Source organism: Crocodylus porosus, unplaced genomic scaffold (genome assembly GCF_001723895.1).
Source record: "Crocodylus porosus isolate Cpor-Errol unplaced genomic scaffold, CroPor_comp1, whole genome shotgun sequence".
In the NCBI taxonomy this organism is placed as follows: domain Eukaryota; kingdom Metazoa; phylum Chordata; order Crocodylia; family Crocodylidae; genus Crocodylus; species Crocodylus porosus.
The window spans coordinates 6,479,710-6,496,305 of record NW_017728932.1 but is presented as its reverse complement, the minus strand read 5'-3'; the positions used below and the strand labels follow the sequence as shown (position 1 = coordinate 6,496,305).

The window sequence follows — 16,596 nt, the reverse complement described above, 5'->3', positions numbered from 1 at the left end:
GGGGGAAGGTGGCTTATTCTTTTACCACTATTGTCCACACACCCCTTAACTTGAGAGAAAAAACAACGAGCTTATGCACAAAACTTGGTTGTACACAATTTTCGCCAGCAAAATGCTTTACTTGCCAGTGCTGCTTAACATAAAAATACTCATCAATATTTAAAAATTATTATTTTTATCCATTTGGAATTGCTTGCTTTTAGAAGTATTGGGAAAGCTAAAAGAAAATAAACACAAAACACACAACCCACAAAGAAAACTTAAGGAAATTAAAAAGGAAGGAAAGAAATATTCTGATGAGTCTTATGTATGCTAAATACCTTCTCAAGTCTCCTTGAGGCATTTAATAAGTATATTTATAAAAACTCACAAAGCAGAGAGTTCAAAAGTCCTCTCACTAGTAAAATACGAGCTTTAATTAACCTACGGTTTCACATTTTCTGGATTTCAATAAACCTGTAGGCACTACATATAGCTGGATAAATACCTGCATGAATACTGCAAGGATTTCCTCTGAAAACTAATTAGCAGCCCTTCCAACAGCTGACTCGAACTAAATCTATTTGATGAGAGCGCTTCATACTGTAAATCCTGCATGCAAGAGTTACTTTCAGATAACACATTTCACAGACAGGCATATCAGACAGGACTGTTAACCGCTGGTAAAGCCATGAACGTAATCTCCAGGTATAAAACACTTCCGCCAACAGAGATGTACTGCAGCCAGGATTTTATTCCAGCCCAGGCGAACAAGTGATGGCATTATGGTTATATCATCTTGCAGCAGCAGCACATGCACATCTGTGAATTCAGCGTTTCGTACTAGGAAAAAGACAAATGAGCTACACTTGTATACAAAATGCAGTTGTAATAAAACAAAGATTTCAAGGCAAGTCCCTGCAGTCCTTCTGCTTATCCAGGTCCTTACATCTCTGCCAAATTTAAAATTATTGGCCCAATTTCCCTCTTCCTCTGAGCTGATGTTACCATAAATCTATTGACTTCAATGAAGTTACTCCCAATTCAGAGATGAAAGGGTATGATTCAAAATTTGAATCAATGGGAGACTAATTGCGTGCTAGGAAATGAGGAGTGCTGGCTGGGAAAATAACAGTAAGGTATGCGATTGTGAAGCTTATCTTGGATGCTACTCTTGCTGGGGTGATCTGACCCCAGCCGACTTCCTGCCCCTTGGGCGGGGGGTTGGATCTGATGATCTCGCAAGGTCCCTTCCAGCCCTAATGTCTATGAAATCTATAAGCACTACAGAGAAAAAGGATATATATAGATATCTATCTATCTATCTATATATATTACAGGAAAACTGCTTGTGCAAACTTTAATTCTGGTTTCTACAGGATCTTTACTATCTGGGTTAAAAGGAAGGGGGGAAAAGGAGCGAATGCTTTCCATAAATACTGCACATAATAGCTCTGAGTATGTCTTCTCAAATAAGCTTTACGGTCTTTTCCATGACATCTCTTTCTCAGTTTAAGTGCCAGAATTGCTTGGATCTGTCAGCACCTACACCTCTCACGAGACAATGTTTTTACCTAAGGAGATGTACCCAAATCACACTTATTAATTTATATTTGGGAGGGTATTTTATTTCTCTTCAGGAAATCTTCTCTCAGTCTTATCCCTCTGGAATTAAGCAGAGTGCTCCGATTTACCAGCTAAAAGGGAAACCATTTTCTTCCATGACATTTTTCAACTCAATACCTTCCAAGTTAGCGTATATTTATTCTTAAAAACACCACCTCACAAATAACCTCCATCAGCAGTCAGGCTGAATCCTTTATTACTTAAGCACCGAGTAGAAAAGCTTTCATCTGACAGCATATTACATCATGGGAATCAAATGGTGCAACAAGTCAAGTTTAACTGCACAAAGCAGACATGCTTAAATACGGTTCGAAGAAATTAGTGCGTAAGCCTAGAAAACAGTCAAAGAAACACAGCAGCTTCTCCTACTTTTCAATCCCTTGACTCAAACACACAGTTAATTCCCCACGACCGACTGCTCAGCTTTTGCAGACAGATACATTGCAGAAATCACCCATTCAATGTCTAGATAACAGTACTGGAGCATAACACAATTGTTGCACTGCATTTCTTAAAGATGGCTTACCACCCTTTTATAATAAAAATAAGACAATCAGAAGAGATCACAGAATCAGTGCATATGGAAGAGAAGACACTTTTCAAGCTATTTTCTAAGCTGAACCACCTTGCAATCGCTGTTCTTTCTAGAAAGACTTTTGCTTTCAACATAACAGCAGAAACAATTTGGGTGCCTACTTTTACAACCCTGTTTATTAAAGTTTAATAAAAAGCCCATGTGCTTGTCATTCAATGTCCTCGGTTTACTCTTGGCATTGCCTTCAGCTGACACCAATGCAAAAATTAATCCCATCTCACTTTTATCCACGCCTGTTTTTTTCTTTCAGGCTCTCTCTTCTGAAATGTTTGGGTTGCCCACAGCAGATGACAATTTATTTACTGAACAAACTGTTTCCATGAAAAATTTATTTAAAAAAACAAAACCAGAAATAAGTAAAACAACCCTCCCCAAAAGAAGAAATGATTCTATGGATTTGCCACACACATTTAGGCCATCCTCAACTCTTTTTTTCCCCCACCTAACCTTGGCTGCCGAATGTGCACATAAGCTGTCCATGTCTCCAAAGGGTTAGTTTTGCCATGTACAACAGAAATAAATGCAAAGGATATATCGATTTTTTCTTCTCGCAAAACCTTTGAAAGTGAGGCTACTTTTTCCGTACCTTAACTGGCAGAGAAATCACTAGTTATTTTGGTACCGATTCCCGAATTATGTACCAAGGTGGCCAGGCTCAAACACCATAGTCCCCGATCCTATACGCTCATCCATTTGCTCACCTATGCACTGCAACTACCGTGGCTAGAAAACAACAGCATGGGCCAGGTGCAAGGTTCTCATCTAGGGGCCCGGGGATTAGGCACCCAAAAAAGACCGTGCTGGTACTGCAGATGTTTTACAAACAAGCTTCTTGTACAGTAATGAGTGCTCCCATTCCAATTGTCTCGATTAGCAGCTAACTGCTTTCTCCACTGTCGCACTTTGCCCTTAAGTTTTTGAAGAGAGTCTGATACTTCTTTATACACGTTTAAAAAGGACAGCGAAAGCGCAACTCCACCGCATAGCAATGCTGGGAAAGCCGTCGTCTTAACATTGAGACATTAAGCCCATTGCCCAGTTAGTCTCATAGCCAGCTCAAGCATGGCTCTGCAATCCAAGGAAAGAACTTCTAGCCTCTACGCACTCGCACTTGGCGTCCTTGCACAGGTCCCTCCTTCCTTCTGTTTTCAACGTACATACCCACTCAATTTACCTGCCCCAAGACCAGGCATTAACAAAGCCTATAGCAGCTAGTGGCCCCACAGTCAAGCTAGGCAGGAATCGAAACAAAAAAGAAAAACTCCCCAGATCAAGCAAGCGGCTTCAAGTTCTGTGCCAGATACGTGGGTATCCAGCACTGCCCCCATTCCCCCCACCACATAACTCGTCTCCCACCTGTCTGATGCCCTTTGGTAGTTTCTTCCTTTTCCCAAGGTGCTGGCAAAGATTACGATCATTTTCTCGATCCGAGCTGTACTGGTGGTGGTGAAGTCTGTTCTTTTTTGGGTGGAACGACAGCCCGTTGGTAAGTGCTTCCCGTTTCTTCTTGGCGAGAGGGTTCTGACGCTTCTCCACGCGTTCCTGAGGCTTCAGTGCTACATCCTTCTGCGCATGGGGGGAGGGCAGGAGAATAAAAACAGAATTACTGGTTATTATTGGTACAGACCAAGAAAGATTATATTTTAATGCTGAAAACTAGCTCATTGCCTTTGTGCAGGATTGTTTCCAATACAATGAACTAGGACAGGTCCTTAGGATACAGCATCTTGCTGTCCAGTATGCTACAGAGATGTGCAAGAAGGAAGCCAAATTCATACGACTTAGATTAGCGACTATCCCAACGTCAACTTGCTTTTAGTTAATAGCCCCTCCTCCAAATGTTTATTTAAACTACAGCAGTTACCTCAACTGATAACCAAAACCAGTAAGAGGGTTAAAGTCAAGGCAATCAATGTTCAATCAATGGTACTGCAAGGAGATGGAGCATTTTGCAATCATTAGAGAAGGGGATTGAGAGCAGGGACTCAAAGTCTCTTCCTACCTCTGCTATTCACTTAAACTGCTAAAATCCCAGTTTCATTCATCTGGGAAATGGGTGACAAGAATTCCCATGTCCTCCTCTTATATTGGTAGATAATACTCATCGAGTCACAAGGCCAATTTAGGGTGGGTAAATTAGCACTGCTCAATCCCTTTTAGTAACATATGCAAAACCATTATGAGAAATTTGTACCAAGTGAGACTACAACCCACAGGTTTTAAGCTCAAAAGGAATGACTAAGATCAGCTGCAGAACCACCACTCAACAAACAGGGAACTTCATCTAACATGTCAAGCACCGAGCTCAGAAACTTGTGGTTACACATTGCGGAAATAAATTGGAAAACAATGCAATGCTTCAAAACTAGACAACAACTGCAAAGAAATGCACACTGCATCTGTTCTCACCAAAAACACATGGTATTTTACCATTAACATTACCTTTTTTCTTCAATTCATCCTTAAAATTACCAGATTACAAAGAGCCCGTTATACCAGTTCTCTTATACTTTTACCCAGGGATTTCGTTGGGTCACAGCCTCACCACGGATGCCTTGTAACCGTTTAAAAGGGCCTGGTATAAATTCCAAAGCTTTGTGAAGTGGGCAGGAGGGAATTTTAGGAAAAATACTCCCTTAATGACTACAGAAACATTCCTGTGCCGAAGGACCTGAATGCAGCAATGGCAGAATTCCAAATGCTTATAAAGTGTCTAAAGAGGCAAATATTTCCATTTAGAAATGACTAATTTCTATTACTATTAATGACTGCCCTTGGATGGACCCAAATCCCCCAGGATAGTGTGCGCACAGCTGGGTTAACTTTTTATATCACACCCCAAATTCAAGTCTTGCTGAAAGTTATGTTGAGTTCCATGACTGTTTGGCACCTTCCACGTGCAACGTCCTGGCCACTCCAAGCCTTTGGGACAAATACATGGCATAGCCAATATTTGACAGAGGCAAGCGACTTCTGGGGTTTTTCAGCTGACTGAACAAATTCTCCTTGAGGGAGACTAGAAGGAGAGAGAATTCCCCCAAAATAACCACTCTGCTCACAGTTAGAAAGAGAAAAGGAAACAACTCGTATACGCAGCCTGGAATTACAAAGATCTTAAAGCTGACCTTGCATCCCATTTGGTGGACTGGCTTAGGAGAAAATGTACAGGCCTTGGCACAAAAAAGTTCAAAACCCAAGTTCTTCCAAAACAAATATCTGCTCATCTCTGGCTCTCCCTCTACTGGATGCATAACCAACGGCTGTGGGCAAAACTCTACTGCATTGAAATCAATGGTAAAAACTCCCGCTACTTGCAATAGAACCAAGAGTTGGCTGTTAGAAAAGCAAATTATTACTGTTCTCCATCTCCAGAACAGATTGATGCAGGATGCAATTGAGCAAAACAGTGCAGTACGATGGGAGGGGGGAGGAGAGAGATTAAACGCATGTGAACCGTGCGTTTTGCACCAAGGTAGGATAAAAATTACACAGCCTGTCAGTCCTCATGCTTGAGGGCATAAACTGCTCAGGGATCATTTCCCCCACCCTATACAGCACAGTTCTGCACAAAGGACCAGATATGATATGTATTTATCCTTCTCTCTCCCAAACGCATCTAAGATACTCCGAACAGATTACATAGATCACTGGCTGAGTTCTGCTACAATAGTTCTGGTGTTCCTATCTTTAAAGCTACTATAGAGAAGAGAAAGAGGCTGAACAGGGTTAAGTTAACAGGGCACTGATGTGCGGTACACCTGGGGCTCCACTGGAGCAGTCTCTCCATGGGCCTCCAACATTTGAACACTATTATATGGTCCCTTCAGACACAGCCATCAGAGGGCAAGGCAGAAAGATGCACACCTCCACCCTTCCCTTGCCGTGCTCTCTTCAATTTCTAGACAAGACCAAGTAAACGAGAAGGACAAGAGAAGCTGGGAGAAAATAGCTCCCCTGCCAAATAGCTGCCCTGTCAAAATCGCTCATTACCCACTTCTGGGGTTAACTCTACTTTAAATCCCTTGAGGGATGTTGAGGAGGAAGAACGTTCTGGCCAATTTTGGTAAATCCGTTGGGCGTGGGGGGAAGGAAGGACCATGGTGGAGATGGGACACATGGAGATCCACGGCAGCGAAGGAGGGAGTAGAGCTGGGGTGTGGGCAGGGCTGCGAGCGAGATGGAGCTGAGAGAGGCTTTTCCAGGGGGACATCGGGAGGGAGGTGGATCCTGGTGCTATGTGCACCCCCAGGGGAGCCGGGGGGGGGGGTGCATGACCGCCAGATCAGTGTGCAGAGTGAGGGTGGGCTGCCATTGCAGGCTGGGGTTGGAGGCAGCTCCAGGCTCTTCCCAGTGGGGTGAGGTGGGGTTGGGCAGGGGCTGTGCTAGGGGAGGCCGTGCCAGTGCTGGGGTTGGGGAGCCTATGGGGGTTACGGCCACCCCAAAATTCACTGTAGCCCCCCCCATAGCCCCACCTCACAGCACCGCTGCCGCCCGCTCCAAGTGCAATCCTGGCCCAACCCCCCTGCCAGGAAGAGCCCAGCGCTGCTCCCAGCCTCCGCGGCAGCCCACCCTCGCTCTGCACACAGATCCAGGGGGCACACGCCCCTCACGGTTCCCCCAAGAGGGCACACAGTGGGCTGCTCTCTGCCTCCGCTGGGCAGCACCTGCCCCAGTCCCACTCTCTCACTGCAGGGGTCTCAATCTGCCCCCCCATCCCTTCTTTCCTCATCCCCTCTCCCCCAATACACTTAACAGCCAAACACTGCCTTGCAAGCTGCCAGGCTGGCTAAGTACATGCATGCTGCGGCTGCACACGTGCATGCGGCATTATCAGCCTCATCAGCCCAAAAACCCGATTGCCAATAATGTCAATTTTCCTTTTATCAGTGCTGATACAATATGGACCAATGTATCGGTGCACCTCTAGTAGACGGTATTTCTGTTCTACTTTGAAAGAGCAGATTACACCAGCAACACCCTTATTCGTGGCCTGTTGGCACCACTATCATAAGAATAATAAACTATGATGACATTACGGTGACAGCTTCTGTACAAGTTCCTAGACAAGATTTAGAGAAGATAAAAGAGATTCACTAGTATGTAGTGTCAGGTATTATTTTTGACAGGTACATATGGCATCGATTCAAATTACACAGCAGATCCAGTGAACACTGCATTTCTTTCTTGTTGTTTATCTCCTCCTCGCGCACAAACTCTGGCAATATTAAATAAATAATACAAGCATGTTACACTTGGTTTAAAACCATCTTATTCAAAAGTATCTTTCATCACTAAGTGCCCTAAGTGTATCAGGAAGGTGCCTCAAAAATGTATAAATATGTAATTACATGCAATTCAATACAAAATGTGCATTAATATTTATGAGTGTACCATATAATAATAAAAAAAAATCCATTTGTTTTATTTCTATCAGGCACATTAATCAACTCAGTCCCTCTATGCGTGCCTTAGCAGAGGAGAGCTGCCCATGCTGTATGGACTCCTGCCGTGACATTAGCAAGCAGGCAGCTGCTGAAGTCTGCTGGGTGACAACACAATCATCTCAGATCCAATTAATATTAAGATTTCTGCCTGGACATAGGAGATGGGAGAAGGAAAAAAACCCCACAGTGCAGCACATTTCAAGAAATCTTTTTTTTTTTCCCTAAGGTGGGAAAAATTGAAACAACTATGTGTTTTTTTTCATAAAATACTAGGGTTCAGGGAAAATGTTAGGGTTGAGTTGTTCTTTTAATGCCATTTAGAAAATACGTTCACGCTTGTTCCAATGTGCGTAGTTGGAACCTGAACTCAGATTTACTCACAGATTGTGAACCTCGTCTTGTGAGAGCCTGAACGTCCTCAACCCCTCACGCGGGAGTCGATAAACAGGGAACTACGGAAATTGTGAGTTTGCACCAAAATGCACCAGAAAACTTACTGAAAATAAAATGTTGGCTCCCCAGAAGGAGCCAGCAGTTCTTAGGGCACTGTGGCAGCCCACCAAGGGTGGTGGTGAAGGGGGAAGGAGTGCTGCCTGCTCGAAGGACTGCCAGAAAGATGGCTGCTACCCCCACCCCTTGCCGCTGATTGGCTGGGAGGGCGACCCATCATGTGGCTCTGCCTCCTCTGCCAACCAGAGGCAAGGGGTGGGGTCATGACAGACAGCCCTTGCAGCCATCAGTGGTAACGGGTGGGGCTGTATGATAGGCAGCCCTCAGAGCCAATTAGTGGGGAGGGGTGGGGCCACTGGGGCCCCTTCGCCAATCAGAGGCATGGGGGGAGGGGTACTGCACTTACCAAAGAGCTGCTGGACCCCACGTTCTGCCCAGGAAATCGGCAGGCAGCCCTCTTGAATGCAGTAGGGCACTACTGGTAAGTGTTTTGGACCTGGCAATAGTTACATGCAAGCATGCAGGAGAGGCTACAGAGGCAAATAACACCGACACGAGACAACTGGTTATTCGGCGCGATTTCCAAAAAATGTGGCTGCCTAGACCATACGGCTGAGACCCAGAACTACGACGGTGCAGCTAGCAGCATGCGCTCTGTGTCATTACCTTGTAATCTAACCAGGCAACAGGCACACTAGCAAACAGCCGTACAAACCACGTCACTAAACCCAGACAACGGTAACAATTCCAGTTTGATGGCTACAGAAGTTGTTACTGGATCTTGGCAGCCTGGCTTAAAGAAAATGTTTAAAAAAACAACACCACAGTGTGCGCGCTGTCTTGTAAGAGTTCCTAGAGTTCATGGGTGGAAAATGTCCTAAGGTTTCAGTGCCGCTCTTAGTTCTGCTTAGCAATTCACCACTTCGGTTTTGGCAAGAGCAGCAGGACTCGAAGGCCTGAGCATGATGCACCGACTAGTCCCTGGAATCTGCCAAAATCCAAAAGTAGCATGAAATGGTTTTGAGAGTCCTCCGTGCGCCTCCTGATAGACTAGCCTAAATGAACTTAGAGCCGTTTTATGCTGAAACAGAAGGATTTGGAAACATCTAAGTGTCAACACGAGATAGGCCAGACGGGGCAATGCAAAAAGAGGAAAGGCTTCTTCAGCTCTGGAAAGGACATGATGTTACCAATCTGGGAGCGGGAGAAAATGCAACCGTGCTGACCGTGTTAGCAGACCCACTAACCAAAACCATTTCGAGTTACTAGACAGTTTTCAGAAAAGCGTGATTTGTTTGCTTTGTCTTTATGAAATTACTATCCAGTGCCTCCCGCGTGTCCTTTGAAAAACAAAGCCAAGCGGTTCGGCGCTATGAAAGAGAGGCTGGGCAACCAACTGAAGATGAAACACTGAATCTGCCTGCGAGACCCTGTGTGGTGATTACAGATGAAGGCAGAAAACAATAGAACAGCAACTTGCTGTCTGCTGGAGATATGCTTTATAAACAGCGTCTGTAGTGGGGAGATTGCTCCGATTTCTCATCCCAAAAATCATTTGCTCACAATACCGCTGATAAACAAGAGGTGCCTATTTGGGTGCCACTGATTTAATTACACACAAAAGACTACAGTACAAGAATGCTGTTAAGGTTGGCAAGTCAAGTACTCAGAAGTTAGGAAATGCCAGAATTAAGGTTACGAATGCAACGTCCTTGCACTTATGCATTGCGATACAATCTTTAATTACATTTTCATACACTATTATTTCCAAAGCACATGGAGTGGAAGGCATTTTCTCTTTGTTCGAAGTGTAGACCCATGACTTATTTACTTGCATTCTATTCAAGCACTACAGAATTATTAATTTCCTCATGGGTTTTTCTCTATAGCTTATCAGCATGACATCCAAGTGCCACACAAATATTAATGGACTTGTTTTCACAATGCCCTTTTGAGATGAACGGTGTTTATTATCCCCATTTCACAGATGTGGAAGAGACGCACAGAAACTTTATGGTCAGAATTAGTTGGTGTTTGGAGAGCCTAAGGTGAAGCACCTAGGCCTGAATGTTTAAGAACAATTAGCATTACATAGCCATTTACATACTCAAGCACAACTCTCATCAACTTGGCTTCACTAGTTTTATACATACACTCATTGACTTCACTAGTTTTATATCAAAACCTCCCCCCATATCTTCCCTTATAACAGTTCCCGGTTTCCTTCTACTCCCAGCCAGTTTTTCCTCTCTCACCCTACCATCTTCAGTCCCAAGTTTGTTATACCATTTCTATGCTCCTCGTCCCTTCCACTGCTCTGACCCCCATCCAGACCTGCTTTTCTCCCTAGCGAACTGGAATCAGAGGACTTCTCGTTCTCGCAATCCAGCTCCAACAGAGTAGTCACCAAGAGCACAGGAGCTCTGCTGTCGGTTTAGGCACCTAGACTCAGACCTGACAGGGGACACCCAAGCCTCAAGCAGGAACCCACTGACACACTGGACAAAACTGAGCAGTTCAATTTAGTCTCTACTGAGCGTGCCCAAATTGCAATTTTTGTTGCAAAATTCAGAAGGCTTTTCACATCGACGGCAAAAAGCCCATCCGTAACACAAAAGCTACATACTCCAAAAGTTCAGATCCCTTCTCCAAAGCATACGGAAAGCAAAGGTGCCTATATACGTGCTCCAACACGTTTTAATTAGACTCGATTCATTGAGTCTGCTCCACGTTCTTATGAGAATGCTTCAGCGTAGCCTCATCGTCATGTGTATTAAGCCCCCCCCATTTCAAAATGGTTGCAGGGGGTGCTTTAATTAAACCTTGCCAAGTGAGCTTTAGTTAAAGCATCCCTCTGGCCGTTTCGAAATGTGGGGGGCTTAAAACACCTGATGGTGAGCTGCTTTAATTAGAGCGGCTGTCCGGGAATCGCTCTAATTAAAATGCACACGTCCCCTTGCCCCTAACCACTCAGCATGTGTATGGGCAGCCCAAAGGTTTACAAAAACAAAGTTACCAGAATTTTTTCAACTGAGCAAATCAATGCATTTTCCTCAATGCCCTTCTCAGAAGCGGCTCACTCGCTTGGGCCGAAATCTTCCAGAAGGAACCGAGCATGAAGTAGTTGCACCACAGTGAAAAGTTCTACCTAAACGCTAACAATTCAGCAAAGTTATATGCAACTAAAACAGACAATCCTGGTCCGGGGTGCGCTTGGCAACCTTAACAAGTGGTGCTAACAGCCCTGCCTATAACATACATTTGTCGGTCCTATGATGAGACAGATTTTCTGAAACCTACTGCTGCTTACCTCGGTCACCGTAGGATATTTTGACGTGTGTGCTGCCCGGACCTGGTTAAGCAACATACGGATGACAATTATGTCCTGGAACTGTACTATGCATTCGGATGGTATGCTAACAACTATTTTATATATAGCCTTTACAAAATGTAATTTATTACCATCATACTAGAAACAGGAAAAGAACGTGCAATGCATATTTTCGTCAACAAACCCCCATGCGTGGATCAGGACTTTTCCAAATGTATTCCATGTTTGAATTCTCGTGTTATTGTTTCTGACCGTTTTCTACAGCTTGCTGTTCAAAATCAGATCTGGGCTGTTTGTGATTAGTTACATGGGCTACATGATATTGTTTCTGCTTCTTGGCAGAATAAAAGCATCGCATCATGATCCAATTAAGATAAACAGTTAGACACAGGCTTTAGTCTCACTGAAGCCAACAGGACTTAAACACACATTTAAGTATTTGGTTAAATAGGAGTCACCTATTGAATCGGGAAGGTAATCAGGTTTCTGACCTGAACTCTCACAGAAGGCATACTTCAAATGAAATTGCTGCACCAGAGATTAAAATCTGCCTTTACACAACCCATCTTGACAGCAGAACTTAAATCATAAAAACCTCCAAAGAAAGCAGGCATTGGAATGGGCTAAGACAACTGACACAACTTCCTTTTAACACTGTAATGGACATTTGTGAATAATTTTTGCAATAGTCACCTACCCCTACAAGTGCTATACACAATAAGCCTGCATCTAAAACCTAAAGAGGGGTTTACAAAATGTCATGCAAAACGTACTCCATCAAAGCAAAGATAACAAACTAATATGCCACTGATGTTTATTGGGTGGGTGGATGGATAGATATCAAAGCGATTGATCTTTTCTCAGTCTTGATCCATTTACAAACAACCACTAACTGATTACATGCCCCATCTTCTCTTCCTTCCCAAAGCCCTGTCCTAGAGTCACTGAGGACGGCGAATGGCCTTTGTGAGTTTTTGAAGACCAAATAAGCAGAAGGAGCAGAAACACGCTGGTGAGGTTGCTGTCAAGAAGGAAATGCCAAGCTCGGACCCTGCAGCCAGCGAACCATTTACTTGGAGCTACCCGGTTCTGTGGGGCAGGCAAGGCACAAGGCTGTCGGCGAGAGTCAAGGACAGAAATGCACAGATGATTTTGTTCAGGCTAATTTAGTCAAAGACCTCTTCTGTGCTCCCGCCAGCAGGCAGAAAAAAAAAAATAAAGCCCTAAATCAACAGAGCTCTTCTGCCTGCCTCCCAGTGCTAGACCTTCGCTCAGAGATACTGTGGAGCTCATAACAGTGCCTTTACAGCTGTTTGGGATATTTCCTCAACTTCCCTTTTTTTTCCTGCAGGCCTGGGTGGACACTCTTCCCCTCTCACTCAAGCTGTTCCCCTCCGCCTTCTTTACTTAGGTATGCCGTTTTGAATGCCAACACAAATACTTTAGATCTAGCCTACTGACTACAGGTCAACACAAATCTCTCTCTGCACTTCACGAATTCCTCCAGGCTTTCCAAATCCTTTGATGAATACTTTCTGCTCCCTTCCCTATGCCCCTTAGTTGCTTTCTTCCTCCCCCTTCTGCACCTTCATTATTTAGCATTATAAAGCATTTGGGGAAAACGCGTCATAGGAAACACTATAGACAATAAAGGGTTTGTAACGACACCGTGCCAAGTTGTACCATCTGTGGCTCTGACCCTGTCTGCTCACAGATATGCAGGTGTGGGCCGAGTCTGGATTCTGATTCTGAATGGTTCTCGCGTGACAGGAGTGTATCAGTAACATGATGCTTCATCTAAATCACTTGACATTATTGGCACCTCTAAGCCTGCATGCAAAGTGTAGCTCTTGGAGCAACGAGAACTAGATTCCCTATGGAAGTATGTTTATTTCACAGCGCTAGATGTGCTCGATACGCCATGTGAGCGGCACAGCCACATCTTCACCGAGTGTTTGTTTTCTTTGTTTGAGGAATGAAAAGGAAAAGAAAAGGGGTGTGGAGAGGAAAAGTCCCCAGAGATGCCTGCTTTAAATCCTCATGCCAAAAGAAAGAGTATTGCTGCTCTTTCTTGCTGCTCAATTATGATTATAGAGGAGGAAGAAAGGGAAGGGAGCATTTCGCCGCTCCTAGGAAAAGGAGACTCAGACTCCTGTACTGCGACGCGCTAGGTGCATAATTATGGTAACGATTTATATACAGCACCTGGTGTTCCAATGGCACCCAAAAGGAACGTATGAATTTAAATCGCACGCAGGGATGATTTCATCCATCACTGAAATGCATCCACTTCTGGCCAGAAGATACAAACAAACAAACATTTCATGTGGACTCCTGAACTCTTACCAAAAAAAAAAGCAAGCTCCGATTTTACTGAGAGCCTCTTGACCTGTTTCTGACCCACCGAACCTTTCCCCTGCAGAGCACAGTGCTCCCATAGTAAGAATCCACACGAAAAAGACTGCAAACAAGCATTTTTGTAAATGAGCAACAACAACTTGAAATAAGAACCATTTGTTTTGACATACCCGCTCGTTTCAGCCAAAAACGCCCAGGCTTTCATTACGTGAGGTTTCCAACTTCTTTTGGAATTTCTTATTTTGTAGATATTGTATTTTAAGTTTTCTTTCGCGGTTGGAATGAAAGGCATTTCACAATGTAAGGCTTTTGCAAGGACACGGAAAAAAACCAGAGAGGGAATCTCCATTGATCAATTCCTACCCATAGGCAACTGTTCCTTCCTTCCTCTTTTACTCTTTGACTTTCCAAATCCTTTGATGAATACTTTCTTCTCCTTTCCCTATGCCCCTTAGTTGCTTTCTTCCTCCCATTTCTGCAGACCTGTTGCAGTTCCTTCCTCTTTTACCCCCCCTCCCCACACCCCCCACGTTGTTCCTTTATTTCGGCTGTCCTCCAAAGAGCCCAGAGGCCTGCAGTCTTCTCCAGCGGGCTCTTGAAGATGGCCAAATTTGCCACCAAGCTGGGTATTTGGGCTCAGTATGAACCATGCCTTTCCCCAACCTTTCATAGCAAGGGGAGCTCTCTCATAGAAAGGTTGGGGAAAGGCATGGTTCGTACTAAAGGTCTTCTCAGGATATAACAAATGACACTCTCACTGGCAGTCCTGCAGGAAGGCCAAGGACTGAGTGGGCCAATGAATCTTAATGTTCCCCTCCTAAATTAAGTCTGGAATAGGCAGAAGGTGTACGTGAGCTCAGACATCTATTACCCTTTCTATTCCCATTCAAAGGCTTAACAAATGACTTCAACCTCCAGGGCCCTCAAACTGGCACTATTAGCTAGCACAGCATTCCTTGTTTGTAAACATCGTTAGGGATTTGTAAGTCAAGGCAGGTGCTCCTCCTCGTCTCGTAGGAAAAATGTTATAGCAACTTACAAGACCAAAGCATTCGCATAACCAGCTTCTGCCGCCAAAAATGTGGCCCACTGGGGGGGAAAAAAATACAAATAAAAATAAACCACCTTTAAAAATGGGTAACTTTCTTGCCTCAATACTTTTCAAGAGGACAGTACGACAAAGCAGAAAATCTGATCTCCAAGGCTTAAATGCAAGGAGCCACAAGGAGGGAACTTGAATGGGGAAATTTAACCAAGAGACAGATTTAGAAGAGAAGGGACACAAATCTAGGCCTCCTTTACTCTCATCAGAAGGGAATCCTCAAGGACACTCTGGACAGCTGCATTAATTAGAGCAAAGATAAGGCTGCAAGCTTTCCGTCTATGCAGTGTTAGCCTTGCTCCATATGAACTTCAAGGAAAGACGACTCTCGTAAAGATTTGCTTCCTCCCTTTAAATACAGACATTCAGAATAGGACTTAGAGCTATCAACATACCAATCAGCACTAGTTAAATATGAAAGGGAGGACTAAAACAGAAGTGTCCCCAAAATCTACTTTATACTTCAGAAAGTGAAGCATGCGCATACACTCAAAGTGGGGAAAAAAAAAAATCACTCCCTGTGACAGGCAGAGAGGGTAGACAGAAGGGCATATTTTATCCATGTTGTCCAGCTCCTTGGATGGATACTTGCAATGACTACACCCATTATAGCAGAGGCAGATAATGGTATAGAAATAGAGTAACTAGTTTAAAAAAAAAAAAAGAAACCTGAATTATTTTCAAATCTCTCCCCTGTCTTGGGTCAAGAGTGAAGCAGACATATTAAAAACACTGCATTTGGGCATTTTGGCTTCAAGCTCCTACTCCTGCAAACTCCTTCTGAATTTTTGTTTCTCTTGAACCCATCTGACTTTACTGTTTTCTTTTTTGTGGGTCATCCACACTCATATAAAAGACTGATGAACATACTTTTAAGTGAAAGTACAATAAACAGAAAATAACAGAGGAGAGAGGGAGAGAAACTGCATGCCCAAATATGACCAGAGTCTTGCATCACTGAAGCCAATGAGAGCTTCATAACATGCTTCATTAGGAACGGGATCAGAATCTCTGTGCAATTAAAAAGTAATTCCATATCCCATTTGGAAAAGACAACTCTCTCTGGGACTCACGCTGTATAATTATAAAAGACAGAAATATTTATTTGGGAAAATCACCAAAATAGAAGTGTACGGTATTCTGGCATTTTCCAGATTTACACTTCCCCCCAGGAAGGAAAAAAGGCTTTGAAAGTGAATTTGGTGCTTACAATGCAGTGACACTGAACTGAATTCTGCATGATGCTGATCTCTAGCCAATCCCACCAGCTGCCTTGGGCCCCTGGAGGAGAACCACCCAATAGTACAGCCTAGCCTTCACTACAGGTAACTAGATTATGGTCTTGCATCCCTTTACAGTTACTGACGCATCATTACAAAGCTGCCACGAGATGTGATCTTGTACGTGGAGGAATTCTCCACTGGTGGTCATGTTTTGCAAGGATAAGTGTCTACACTAGGGATGTAATGCACTTCATGTGCAGTCTTTGGCCTTCTCCCCTATCCCCTTCAATTCTGCAAGGGCACCATAAACCTCAGACAATACATGCCTTTCAGTTTCCTTTCAACTGACGCTTCAAGTCCTACAAACAGCCAAAAAATTGCAGAGCTTACAAAGCAGCTATTAAAAGGGTAAACGTGATCATCTCATGCCCAACTATTATTTAAGATGGGGAATCCTCAGTGAAAAGGAACAGAAAACGACAGGGATA

At 43.9% G+C, this 16,596-nt stretch overlaps 1 protein-coding gene across 1 annotated transcript in view; it reads right to left on the bottom strand.

Moving 5' to 3' along the window:
* The window catches only part of AUTS2 (autism susceptibility candidate 2), a 740,769-nt gene that overhangs the window by 718,013 nt on the left and 6,160 nt on the right, over window positions 1–16,596 (bottom strand). Inside the window, exons 3-4 of the mRNA XM_019545302.1 lie at window positions 11,405–11,563; window positions 3,557–3,766 (exon numbers count right to left, since the gene is read on the bottom strand). Of these exons, the coding sequence (XP_019400847.1) occupies window positions 3,557–3,766; window positions 11,405–11,563 (369 nt within the window). The remainder of the gene's footprint in view (window positions 1–3,556; window positions 3,767–11,404; window positions 11,564–16,596) is intronic.